This window comes from Geotrypetes seraphini, chromosome 1, assembly GCF_902459505.1.
Source record: "Geotrypetes seraphini chromosome 1, aGeoSer1.1, whole genome shotgun sequence".
Lineage (NCBI taxonomy): Eukaryota > Metazoa > Chordata > Amphibia > Gymnophiona > Dermophiidae > Geotrypetes > Geotrypetes seraphini.
The window spans coordinates 10,450,077-10,464,442 of NC_047084.1; the positions used below are offsets into that span (position 1 = coordinate 10,450,077).

General features: G+C 43.8%; 1 protein-coding gene across 1 annotated transcript in view; it reads left to right on the plus strand.

Annotated features, from left to right (window-relative positions):
- CETN3 (centrin 3) overlaps positions 1-14,366 on the plus strand; it is a 57,943-nt gene that overhangs the window by 2,169 nt on the left and 41,408 nt on the right. Inside the window, exon 2 of the mRNA XM_033920461.1 lies at positions 6,525-6,660. Within this exon, the coding sequence (XP_033776352.1) occupies positions 6,525-6,660 (136 nt within the window). The remainder of the gene's footprint in view (positions 1-6,524; positions 6,661-14,366) is intronic.

Consider the following 14,366-nt stretch of genomic DNA (forward strand, 5'->3'; position numbering starts at 1 on the left):
TCAATCTCCTCTGTTTGAGGGAGAAGAGGCCTAGTTTCTCTAATCTTTCGCTGTACGGCAGCTCCTCCAGCCCCTTAACCATCTTAGTCGCTCTTCTCTGGACCCTTTCGAGTAGTACCGTGTCCTTCTTCATGCACGGAGACCGGTGCTGGATGCAGTACTCCAGGTGAGGGCGTACCATGGCCCGGTATAGCGGCATGATAACCTCTGATCTGTTCGTGATCCCCTTCTTTATCATTCCTAGCATTCTGTTTGCCCTTTTTGCTGCTGCCGCAGATAACTGCAAGATATGCTCTCTGCTTCTAGCTAGCATATCTTGCTGTTATCTGCAGTGTTTCTGCTGTTTTCATCCAATCACAGTGTTCCACACTTTCAGACTGCCCCTTTATCATCAGCAAGTTTTTCGCAGCATTTTTGCTTTTATTTTACTAGTTTGCGTCGCACACTCTAAGTGGAGAAGGATACCATACAGATGGCTGTTTTATACCTTTTATTGCGGTTTACTTTATACCTCAGCAACCATGGACCTCTGAGGAAGGAGTGTTTTCTGAAACACGGACTGTGTCAGGTCCCTTGGTTTGTTATAAGGTGGTATTTTCAACTGCATAAAATATTTGGTATAATAAACATTGTCTGCATCTGGTACATAGGAGTCTGCAGTTTGTTTTTTGCTTTTGCTTTGGCTGGTGATACTGCAGTTTTTGTTGGATTCCTTTGTGTTGGACATTCCTTTGTCTCAGATTGTAGATCACACCTCTGTCTGTCTAGCACAGCTCCATCTCTGAATGTTGAGCGCAGTTGCATTGCTGGAGAAAGTGCTTCATTCACAATCTCTGAATGTGGAATGAATAGCTAGAATATAGAGTGTGTCGCCATATGTTGGTCATGTGCAGCTCCATCTATGGATGTGGAGCTCTATCACTGAATGTAGAGTATGCTTCATCTCTTGTCAGATATAGTTTCCTCACTGCAAGTACAGCACTCTTCCATCTCTGTAAGGCGCAACTCCATCACTGCATATGGAGTGCACACCTGATTGTCCAACGCAGCCCCATCTCTTGAGTGTCAAGCACACTTCATCTGTCTATATGGCAGGCACCATCTTTCAGTGTTGGACTGTCATGCTCCTTGGTTAAGATGACACAGCTCTGTTGGTAAACATAGAGTGCATCTCTTCCTAAGTTTATTCTTTTCACATCTGTTTTGTTTGCGGGGCACGGGTCACTATCTGAGTGCAGAACACAGCTCCATCGATGATGGGAGAGCACCTTGTTTCATCACTACCTGCAGAGTCTATTGCTTTATCTCTGAAAGTGAGGCTAAGGCCTCCATCTTTGATTGTGGAATGCCTTTCCTCTTCTCTTCAGTGAGGGAAACTTTATTCCATCTGTGTTTTTGACACACATTGTTTCATTTCTGGATGGGATGCATATAGTTCTGTCTCTAACAGTAGTGCAGTTTGAAACACACCATCCTTGCTGCTCTGCAGATTCCAGCCAGGTTGGTTGGATCCATCTCGGCCTAGGGGATAGATTCCTCTCCGGGGTTGAGATTTGACTGTTCCTTTACTCATCTTCTCCTCGGAGCACGGAATGAGTTTCATGTGTCAGTAGGGTGGGCAGACTTGATGGGCTATAGCCCTTTTCTGCCATCATCTTCTATGTTTTTATGTTTCTATGTTTCTATGTGCAGGAGGTGGATTCCCTTCTTCCACTGTAGGTTGTCTCTAGCTGTTCTCTGGGTTCCTCCATGTCAAATTGTGGAGCACTGCTCCTTTCCTAGCCGTAGTAGGTCTTCTGGCCCTGAAATATGATAGTTTCACACATTTCCTTATCAGGCTAGCTCTGAGGATGTCTTTTCGTATAGTGCAGCATTGCTTCTTTAATGGAGGTGATAGTCCATCTGGGTTCCTCCATTTTGAATTGTGGGGCATTTTCCTAGGTGTAGCAGTGCTTCTGGCCCTGAATGCATATGACAGCTTCACACATTTCCTTATTAGGCTTGCTCTGAGGATGTCTCCTTTTCATTCAGTGCAGCACTGCTACTTTAATAGAGGTGGTAGTCCATCCAGCTCTGAACGTGTATGACAGCTGCAGATTGTTTCCTGTCTGGTTCTCCTGCACTTGTCTTTGTCATCTGGGATCTTTCCTGGTTGGGGACCCTGTTTTAACTCTGGGTCCATGCTTCAGAGATACTGGTGAGTGAAGCTCCGCCTTTTTGGTGTGGACTATCTCTTGCTGTGGTGAGCTGTTAATGCCCATTTTCAGTGGTGGTGTGTGTGTCTCCTCTTTCATCCTCTCTGGTTGTAGGATTCTCTGCAGTCTCTTTTGGAGCCTGACTTTGTAGTATACTTCCATTTCGCTGAATGATTCTTGCCCATCTCTTTGGTTTGGGAACATAGTTCCCTTTTTTGCATATGTGTCTTGGTGCGTATTCCTTTTCTGTCCCACCCAGCTGAGGACTAATTTACTACATTCCTCATGTCTCTGGATTCATCTGCTGTTGATTATAAGGAAGGAAAAACTGTGTCTTCACTGATAATTTTCTTTCCTTTAGTCACAATTGATGAATCCAGAGTCCCACCCTTTTTGTCTTGTTTTTACGTAGGTGTTGAACTTTTAACTTAATTGAGTTTGCTTGGTGTCCATGTATTGTGTCAGAGCCATTTGGAGGGTGTGCTATATCTACTTGCTTTCATGGCTTGCCCTCCTGCTTTGCTGTGAGAAATACTGGCTGCCCAAGGAGCTTAATATATTATGAGTATAGTATTTTTCAATTAGTCATGCAGTTATTTCAAACTCCACTCATATAAAGCATGGGCTTTTGTCACACAGCAATACTAATTTAATAAATAATATAAAATATATAACTAAATAATAACCCTCCATTTCACACATGTGCTTTGGTATGTGAAAAATTGTTCAGTGTCCTTGGCTCCCGTACTAGAGCCGCTTGGAAAATAAGTTTGGGACCATCATATCACTCAGTCCCTTCAGTTAATTACTTTTGCATGGATTCCTTAAGTACACTAATTGTATACCCAGTAATAGTAAATTGCTTATCTTTTTTGAAGCGGCTCAGCAGGAATTCGTGATGTTAGTGCTCTGGTGCTCATACATGTATTTATGCTAAATTTATTGCTCCCTAACTCAGACCTGAGTTTCACTGGTAAGGCTTCCTCAGGAGTATTCACTAAAAACAAAATGAAAATTGTACATTAAAAGTTACCCTGAACTATATAATGGCACATACCTGCCCATGTATACTGGCTCTAACATTGTTGCTCTATTAAGAATCATATGTTAAATGTTCTAATCTATGCTCAAGGTGACCAAGGGGTTTACCATCTTATTTAACAGAGCTCTGTTTAATGCTCTCTGTCTCCACCTGCTGGTAGATGGTCATAACCCACACATCTCCGGATTCATCTACTATGTATAAAGGAAACATTCTTACCTGATAATTTTCTTTTCTTTAGTCTTCAAAACCATTCTGCAATCCCGCCCTTGGAAAACTTTGGCTCGGGGTCCTGGGTATGCTCTGTTTTCTCTCATTTGCTAGAATTTTTTTTTTTTCCTGATTCATAGCCAGGTTCTCTTTTACTTGGTATATGCAGAGTAGCGAGTACCACTCTGTGATGATTTACTTGCTTACTGCTCATTATAGTTGCAGTGACTTAGATCCTTATTGTTCCACCTAAACCCATCTCTCCTCTTTCCCGTTCTCTTATCTTTGTGAACAATACTCTCATCCGACCTGTCTCGTTGGCTTGCAACCTTGGGGTAATCTTTGACTCATCTCTTTCCTTCTTTTCACATATCCAACAGCCTGCCAAAACCTTTTGTTTCTTTCTTTATAATACAGTGGTACCTTGGTTTAAGAGCATAATTTGTTCCAGAAGCATGCTCTTAAACCAAAACACTCGTATATCAAAGCAACTATCCCCATAGAAGATAATGGAAACTTGAACAATTTGTTCCACCAACCCCCCCCCCCCCCCGAGGCTACCGGCGCTGCTCCATCACCCCCTCCCCCCGCTCTAACCGGCATCGCAAACCCCCCCGCGAGAACCGCAAAGCACCCTCGTGCTGAAAGCAGCATCCGCCCGCCCTTCCTCCCAAGCATGGTCCTTACCCCTTCTGCTCGTTGTAAGGGTGAATGCGAGCTCCCACCTCTTGCCTGGACTGGGCCTTGAGCATCTGCGCATGCTCAAGGCCTTCTGGCTCTCGTTCTCTCGGAGATCTCGTTCTCTCCGAGAGAACGAGAGCCTGCGCAGATGCTCAATGCCCAGCCCAGGCAAGAGGCGGGAGCTCGCATTCACCCTTACAACGAGCAGAAGGGGTAAGGATCGTGCATGGGAGGAAGGGCGGGCGGATGCCGCTTTCAGCACGGGGGTGCTTTGCGGTTCTCACAAGGGAGCGTTCGCGCGGGGGGGGGGGGGTTGCGATGCCGGTTTGGGGGGGTGCGATGCCGGTTAGAGCGGGGGGGAGGTGCTCGTACACCAGAACATGCTTGGTTTGCGAGGCAAAAGTTTGCTGAGTTTTTGCTCGTCTTGCAAAACACTCGCAAACTGGGTTACTCACAAACCGAGGTTCCACTGTATTTCTAAAATCAGACCCTTCCTTTCTGAGCGCACTGCCAAGACCCTCATCCATTCGCTCATCACCTCTCGCCTAGACTACTGCAACCTGCTTCTCACTGGCCTTCCACTAAAACATCTCTCTCCCCTTCAGTCTATTCAAAACTGCTTCATGCCTCATATTCCACCAATGTTGCTATGCCCACATTATCTCTGTCCAGCAGTCACTTCATTGTTTCCTTATCCGTTTCCACATACTGTACTTGTACATTTCAAACTCCTCTTACTTACCTATGAGTGTATTCGCTCCACAGCTACTCAGTATCTCTTCTCTCCCATCTCTCCCCACACTCACCCCCTACCTCCCGGGCACTCTGCTCATTGAAGAAGTCTCTCTTATCTGTACCCTTCTCTACCCCCAACTCCAACCCTTCTACTTTGCTGCATTATATACCTGGAACAAACTGCCTGACTCGATAGTCAGTCTCCATCTCTGGCAGTATTCAAATCCAGACTCAAAGCCCACTTCTTTTGACAATGCTTTCAATTCCAAACTCCACCCCCCCTTCTTCTTCTGTCTTATCATTCCCTCTGTAATTCCCTCACCTGAGCACTATGTATTGATGCACCTTCTTGTCCAATTTGTCTGTTTTGACTAGATTGTATGCTCTTTTGAGCAGAGACTATCTTTTACTGTGTTTTTATGTACAGTGCTGCGTATGTCTAGTAGCGCTATACAAATGATTATTATTATTAGTAGTAGAAATAGTAGTAGTTGATGAGGCATGGGTGCATTCTGAGGGGTCCTTCTGAGTGGGCAGATACATAGAAACATGGCGGCAGATAAAGGTCAAATGGCCCATCTAGTCTACCCATACTAGAATCTTCAAAGGGGTACCACAGCTTATCCAGTGATATCACAGGTAGAACTCAATATTTTCTCTACCTCCACCTGATTTGTGCAGAGCCATTTTGCTGCCGACAGAAAAGAAAATTATCAGGTAAAGCATACTTGCTCCTTTAATTTGTTTACTTCTCTTATTTAAAATTGATGATTTTTATTTTATAGGTTTATAATAGTACAAAATAAACTTTGTTGATGATATATGCATATATATATATATATATATATAAAAATAAATACTTCGACCCAACATCCTTCAGGTTGCTGGTGCAGGCGCTGATCCTATCTATTCTTGACTACTGCAACATCATCTACCTAGGTATCCCACAAAAAACAGTAAAAAAACTTGAGATTAGTACAAAACACCGCCGTTCGCCTAATCTTTGGACTAAGAAAAAAAAAATGACCACATTAGTCCCTACTATAAAAAACTGCATTGGCTACCAATAGAAGCGCGAATACTATTCAAATTTGCTTGCACCTGTTTCAAACAAGTCTGGTGACTAGCACCTTCATACCTGCAAACTCACTTCATCCTACACAACCCCACACGAACAACCAGAAACAAAAACATCTTTGCATACCCAAAGATCACAAGCTGTAGATACAAATCATTCCTGGATAGAACCTTTAAGTTCCAAGCGAACAGACAGCAAGTCTGGCTGAAAAACTACATAAATGAACCCAATCTGACTTACAGTGCATTCCGGAAATCAATTAAAACCGCCCTATTCGCCAAAGTCATTGACTAAAACTGTCCTCTCCCTCACTAGGATTCCCCCCCTCTGTAAACGCCTTTTCTTTCTCTCAAGAAACTCCTTTCATGTATTCTTTACCCATAGAACTCCAATTAGTATGTAAGTTTTCCATTTAGACTTATTGTATTGTATTTAGACTTATTGTATTGTATTAAGACTTTTTGTTATTCGCTGAATGTCCAGCCTTCTTTCAATGTGAACCGCCTAGAAGTCACCTGACTATGGCGGTATAGAAAAATAAAGTTATTATTATTATATATATATTTACTTTCTCTGTTGACAGGAATGAGCTTACAATAGACAAAACGAAGAAGAAGAAAAGAAGAGAGTTATCACAGGAACAGAAACAAGAAATTAAAGATGCTTTTGAATTATTTGATTCAGATAAAGATAAAGCAATAGATTACCATGAATTAAAAGTAAGTGTTTTTATCTTAAATTAAACCTAATATGTAGCCTAAGAATTGTGATCAGTGTATGTCTGCACTGATTTAATACTTGGTGATATTTTATTTATTTATGTTTGTATAATATCTTTAGAATACATGTTGATTTGCTTGGTTCTTTCTATCATAAACTCTAGTCATTTCTGGAATGATGGGCAAATAAGTACTGATCACCTTTCTTGTTTTGACTAGAAGTCTATCTTGAGAATTCATATAATGAGAAGGTGCTGAAAAGTTCTCAGCCCAACCAAGAAGGGAATGACATGGAGCCATGAAATTTACAAGTTGTTCCACATATTCACTCCTAAATTCAACATACTTGGCACATGTTATCTCTGCAGACACATATTCACAGTTTTGAGAAATAAAAAACCAAGCATCTGTGATAATATTTTCTAGATAGAAAAATTGTTTGTGATATGAATGGATTAATGGAATTTATTTACCAAAAATGTAAACTTTGCCTGAATATACAGCCTCAAGCTACTTAATTAAAAACTAATCCTTATTTCCTTAGCGCCGGCAGCAGATGAATCCAGAGACTAGTGGGATAGCACATACCTACCAGCAGGTGGAGATAGAGCCCTGATTTTCAGGATTATAACTGGATGGAACTCCCTCTTGCCAATCAGTATGCTCTATCTCTAGCAGGATGGATGGTTGCTATCATTCTAGTTCCTGGTTGCTGTTCCTGAGGACGGAAGTCTAGTTGCTCCTGTTGCTGCGGCTTCAGTTGAGCCTTGAGGTGTTAGCCGGACTGGGCCAACTTTAGGGGAAACACCTGGGCCCACCCAGATCTCTTCCCCACCCTCCCTACCATTACAGAGAAGGCTGAGTGGGTCGGAGGTTCCTTTCCCATAAAAAAAAAAAAAAAAGACCCCGAACCTGGGTGCCGGCATCCATTGTACGCAGCAGCACAAGCTTCTCCCTTTGCCTTCTGGTGAGCTAAGAAGCACGTGAGTACACTTCCCCCTCCGTATTCTGGGGGGGGGGGGTTAGGGGCAGAGCTGGCCCGCGAATATGGAAAAACTGCAAATAATATTCAGGCCGGTTCTGCCCTTATCCTCAGCTTCCCACGGCTATTTTTAGCTCTGTAAGCCTCCCCTTAAGCCTTACCTGGTGGTCTAGTGCAGTGGTTCCCAACCCTGTCTATCCAATTCAATTTCCCTAGTGTTTTCTATGTACATTGCTTTTTTTTTTTTGTATCGATTTTCTGTATATTCTTTCTATCTCTTTTTAATGCCTTTGGGTTATTTACTATTATTCCATTGGCATCTTTAATTATCCCCAATCAAGGCTGAAATTTCTGTCTCAATCTCTTAATATCCTGATAAGCTAATCTGATTTTTTCATACACATGCTCCGATTCAATTTTCTGACATATATCCTGAAAATATGTTTCCTCGTCTTGCCAAACTTGACATTGAAAAGCTTGGTTGTAATACTTTATCACCAGAAAGTTTTGCTTGCTTATTTGTTCTACTACTTTTCTAATTTCTTCCAAGATCCAAGGCAATTTTTTGGCTTGCTTTCTACTCTGAAGTGGTTTGTTGTTTTTTTTTAGCTTCATCACTAATTACGGTTTTGATGGCATTCCATAACTCTTCAGGTTCTCTATCTCCTATATGAAGAACAGCAAATTTATTATTTAGTTTTATTCAATAGTCTTCTGGAATATTCTCAGTGTCATATTTTGGAAGGCATGAGCGATCTTCTTACTGAGTTTTACCTTGATCTTAAATGTCAAAAGCTTGTGGTCACTTCCATAGTCTTCTCCTGGTTTAGTCCGTGTCATCAAAATTGCAGATTTTTTTTCATCTCCAACTAATACAAATACATTTGATTTTTATACATGCCATTTGGAGAGGTCCTTGTGTACTAGTGACGTCTATGATGTTGAAAATACATACTCATAATCGATTAGTTTTAAAACACTGTACTAAATTATTACCTGCATCATTTCCTTCTCCTTTACCATACTTTCCAACCACTGTATCTTTAGATTTACATCCTACTTTTGCATTAAAATCCCTAATAACAACCAATAGATCTTGTTTTGACATTTGATCTATTGCATTTTGAAGTTATTCGTAGAACAATTTTACATCCTCATCTTCTGTGTCTGTCATTGGATCATATACCTGAATCAAGGTGACATTAATCGACTTTCCCTGTAGATGGATTGACATAACTCTATCACTGATAACATTATGCTTTAACACCATCTTTGAAAGCTTATTGTTAAGCATGAGCTTATTGTTAAGCATGAATGCAATGCTGTTTTTCCTATGTGTTTCATAACCCGAGTAACAAATCCAAAGCTCATTCGATTGAAAGTGGCCCTGTTCTCTCCATTTAAGTTCACTAATACCTATCAGATCGATTTTAACTTTTCCCATTTGATCTTTAATAATTTCCAATTTTCCTTAATTCATGCTTCGTACATTCCATGTGCCTATTACAGCTTCTGATCACCCTTTTCTGTTCAGCAATATCAGCAGCTGAACGACCTGTTTGCTTTAATGCAACTGCTTCATAAACAACAAGCATACACTCTGGATGACCATCAACTCTTCCCTAGTAGCATGGTGAACACTGGTTCTACCTATCTAGATGCGGTGAAACGCTGATGACAGCAACAATCATGGTGAGCACCTTCCGACCTAGGGACCATCTTCCAGCAGGTGATCGAGGCAAACAGCGTGCAAGAATTTAAGAGCAAATGGGATGCCCATGTGGGATCCCTTAGAGGGTTAAGCCAAGGGAACCTGTCACCAGGAGTAGGATCCCTAAGATAGTAGACTTGGGGGTGGGTCAGTAGAGTGGGCAGACCTGATGGGCTATGGCCCTTATTTGCTGTCATCTTCTATGTTTCTATGATTCTTTATTTCATCATCATCGGTTTTTTGGCAAAATACAGAAGTAGATTGCTGGGCCTTTCTGCACAGTATAAATTCGATATTGTCGCCATTATTGCATCAAATGGTATATCGTTAGTCTGACATCTCTTTTGAAACCTTTCCACCTTGGGAGACCCTGCTGGTAGTAAAACTACTGATGGCATAGCTTTCAGCTTCTCAGATGCACACAAGGTCCAGTGGCACAACAAGCTCATGTACCCTGACAGAGGCAATATATAGATAGCAGATGTAAATTCTTAAAACTGACACATTTCAATTCGATTGTCCCACAGAAATGCATTATATCAAATCCCATTATCTCCTTTACTAAACTAAAATCATTTATGATTTTGTTTCCAATCATCTTTTTCCACATCTCTGGTTCTGCTTCCCTGTACTCTGAACTTTTATTTCCAGGGCCTCCTGATTAGTTGTCATTTTTTTTTCTCCTCTTTATTTCCTGCCATATATCCATTTTTCACAATCAACTTTCCTATTTTCTTCGTTCTTTTTAAATCTGTCTAGTTTGTCTCTTCTTTTCCTTCCATTCATGGGCATCATCATCTCCTCCCTTCCCTTCCATAGGCATTCTCTCTTCCCTCCCCACCCCCTCTCCCCATGACTCTGTGATCACCATTTCTCTTTTTCCCCCCTCTTTAACCATCTCCCTTTTTTTTCCATTCTCTATTTCCAGCATCTGGCCCTCTCAAACATCCCCCCATCTGCATCTCTTTATCTATCCCTCTTTCTCCCAGTAATTCTTCCTGTGCTTCTGAACCCTTTCTCCCCCCTCCCCCCATGTCCACGTTCTCTCTTCCTCTCCTTTTGCAAATCTTCCTGTGTTCCTTAATCTTCCTTCTCTCTCTCCCTCCCCGCTGTGCTCTGGTATCTCTCTTCTGCTTCCCACCATCCTCCCTGCAGTGTGGTATCTCTCTCAGGTCCCTCTATACTTTACTGGCAGAGCACTGTTGGCTGGCTCCAGAGTCTCTTTCTAAAGTGAATCTCAGTTACACAGGAACAGTAAATTATATCAGCTGATATAATTTCCTGTTTCCGCAGGACACGCTAGAGAGAGAGAGAAACTCTAGAGCCTGCTAGCTGGCCAGCATTGTTCTGCCTTAATTGCTGGCACTGCCGGCAGTGTATGGAAATTCGGAGAGCAGAGAGACTCGAGAGAGATACCCGGACCACTGTAGTAGCGAGCGGGAGGTGGATTGAGGAGGTAGGGGAATGTTGTGGGCGAAGAAGGAAGACCTGTGTTAACTTGCATTAACATTTTTAAAGCATGTTAAAATATTTAATGCAACTCTGTTATCCCAGGACAAGCAGGCAGCATATTCTTGACTGATGGGTGACGGCACCGACGGAGCCCCGGTACGGACAATTTTAGAGTGATTGCACTCTAAGAACTTGGAAAGTTTTGGTAGGCCGCACCGCGCACATGCGAGTGCCTTCCCGCCCGACAGAGGCGCGCGGTCCCCAGTTTCTTAGTTTCCGCGGAGCTAAGAAGACGCGTTTTTCTACGGCTGTTGAAATTTTTTCTACTTGCCTTCCCGCTCGCGTAAACCTTTTTGGCTCTATTGCCTTTTTTCTTTTGATTCATTTTTGTAAAAAAAAAAAAAAAACTTTTATTTTTTATTTTTTTTCTTCATTTTTAGTTTTTCCCCGGCGGGGCCTTCTGCCACCATCGAGGCCTCGGCCTTCGATTTGGCTGAAGCCGTTTTTACTTTCATGCCCCCTCAGCCAGGGTTTAAAAAGTGCCAGCGGTGTGCTAGGCCTATATCTCTCACGGACCCACACAACTGGTGCCTACAGTGTTTGGGTCCTGAGCATCAGGCTTCCACCTGCACCCGCTGTGCTACCTTAAAAAAACGTACCCTAAAAAATCGCCAGATACAACAGCGATTACTGTTCGGTGCCGAGATGTCCGACCCCGTTCCATCGACACCGGCTTCGGCACCTGCTCAGTCGACACCTTCCTCTTCGACACCGCGCAACTCCGCACCGGCGTCCCAGCATTCAGGTAAGCCGGCTAAGAAGCCTTCCCCGCTAGACCGTCCTCCGGTCTCGAGTGCAGCGAACCCAATCCTGCCGACTGTGAGGCGCCAGCGGAAGCGCTCCGCCCCTATTGAGGTGAGTCCCTCGACATCGGGCTCCTTATCTCCGGGACGTCGAGCGGCACCGCTGGTACCACAAAAGAAAAAGGCGGTACCGGTGCCATCCCTGGATGATCGCATTGCGGCCATCCTCCAAGTGCAGCTCAAGGAGCAATTGCAACATCTCCTTCCAGCTATCTTGGCACCGAACCTTCCGGTGCCGGTCCGCACTGAGCCGCCGGTACCGATAGTGGAACAGCCTGTGCTGTCTGCATCCACTGTTTCGGTACCGCTTCACTCGACCTCATCGGTATCGATGCCAGTCCTCGCACCGGAGCCGAGAGCTCAACATCAGTCGGTACAGACGTCGGCACCGATGCCACAGATTACATCCCCTGGTTCCATATCGATGAGGTAGGGTAAATCGGTACGCAAAACCCGACACTTAGAACCATCTACCCCAGAGTCTCGGGACCGTACTTCCCATGTCAGGGATCCTGATCTGTGGGGAGATTCAGAGGAACCCTTTCTCTCTGAAGGTGAATGTTCCTCAGATGAGGAGGATTCTGCTTTACCTGACCCATCCTCTAGGCATGACACTACATCTTTCTCGTCTTTTTTGAAAGACATGTGTGACTCTCTGTCTATTCCTTTGGAGGCTGAGTCCAAAAAGTCTAAAGCCTTTTTAGATGCCCTTGACTTTGACCAACCCCCAAAGGAATTTTTGAAGCTCCCTCTTCACGACATCTTGAGGGAGACTTTCTACAAGAATCTAGAGACTCCTTTAACAATCCCAGGTGCTCCACGTAAATTAGATTCTTTATACAAAGTAATTCCCATTCCTGGATTCGACAAGCCTCAGCTTCCACACGAGTCTCTTCTGGTGGAATCTACCCTTAAAAAATCCTCAGGAGCTAGTGTATATGCTTCTGTACCTCCTGGCAGAGAGGGTAAAGCCATGGACAAATTTGGTAAGAGGCTCTACCAAAATGCAATGTTGGCTAACAGAGCTGGTAATTATGCTTTTCATTTTTCTTTCTATCTTAAACATCTCCTTACCACCATGGCTTCATTTGAGAAGTACCTTCCTCAACGTAAACAACAATCTTTTCACCATTGCTTGTCGTCTCTGTTTCAACTTCGTAAGTTCATGGTTAGGTCCGACACCTTCGAACTTACCTCCAGAGCGACAGCAATGTCTGTGGCAATGCGTCGCCTGGCCTGGCTTCGGGTATCCGAACTTGATGTTAACCATCAAGATCGGTTAGCCAATGCCCCGTGCCTAGGGGATGAGCTTTTTGGGGAATCCATGGACTCGACCACTCAAAAGCTCTCTGCCCATGAGACACGCTGGGATACCCTGCTTAAAAATAAGAAAAAGCCTCCTCCAACAAGACCTTTCAGGCAGCAATCAGCCTATCAACGCCGCTTCACAGCTCGCCCATTACCAACAGCTTCTCAGCAACCCAGGCGTCAACGGCAACAGCAACGTCAGCCTCCCAGACAACAACAACAGCAGCAACCTGTGAAGCCACCTCCACAGCAGAAGACACAGCCCTTTTGACTTAATTCTCCAAAGTATAGCCAGTACTCCTATATCTGCTCTCCTGCCTCAACCTATAGGAGGTCATCTTTCTCTGTTCCTCAGCCGGTGGGAAGTTATTACTTCGGACCAATGGGTCCTCAACATCATTCGCCACGGCTACTCTCTCAACTTTCAGACTCTTCCGCCCCAAAACCTGCCAAAAGAGTCTGCTTTGAACAGTCCTCAATCTGCCCTCCTTATTCAAGAAGTTCAATCCCTTCTCCTTCTGAACGCTATAGAGGAAGTTCCTCTAGATCAACAGGGGCAGGGATTCTACTCCCGTTATTTTCTCGTTCCCAAAAAAACGGGAGATCTCAGACCAATCCTGGATCTTCGCGATCTCAACAAATGTTTGGTAAAGGAAAAATTCAAGATGCTTTCTCTAGCCATTCTTTATCCTCTTCTCAATCAAGATGACTGGCTATGCTCCCTCGATCTCAAAGAGGCATACACTCACATACCGATCAATATAACCTCCAGACGGTATCTCCGCTTCATGATCAATCATTGTCATTACCAATACAAGGTGCTGCCCTTCGGTCTTGCTTCCTCTCCAAGGGTGTTCACCAAATGTCTCATTGTGGTGGCTGCATTTCTTCGCTCTCACCACCTTCAGGTATTTCCTTACCTGGACGACTGGTTAATCAAGGCCACTTCCGCTCAAGCAGTACTCCTGGCCACCAACCAAACCATCCTCTTTCTGCAAATATTGGGGTTCGAGATCAATCTACCCAAGTCTCATCTCATCCCCACTCAGAGACTTCAATTCATTGGAGCGATACTGGACACACTCCTCATGAGAGCATTCCTGCCATCCAACCGTCTTCAGACTCTTCAGTCTCTATGTCAGCAGGTGCTTCCACAACGTTCCATCTCTGCCAAGCAAATGATGATACTCTTGGGTCACATGGCATCCACAGTCCATGTCACACCCCTCGCACGTCTTCACCTGCGCACTCCTCAATGGACCCTTGCTACTCAGTGGTCCCAAGCAACGGATCCTTGCTCACGACACATATCTGTGACATCATCTCTTCGTCAGTCTCTACAATGGTGGTTGATATCCTCAAATCTATCCAGAGGTCTTCTGTTCCATCT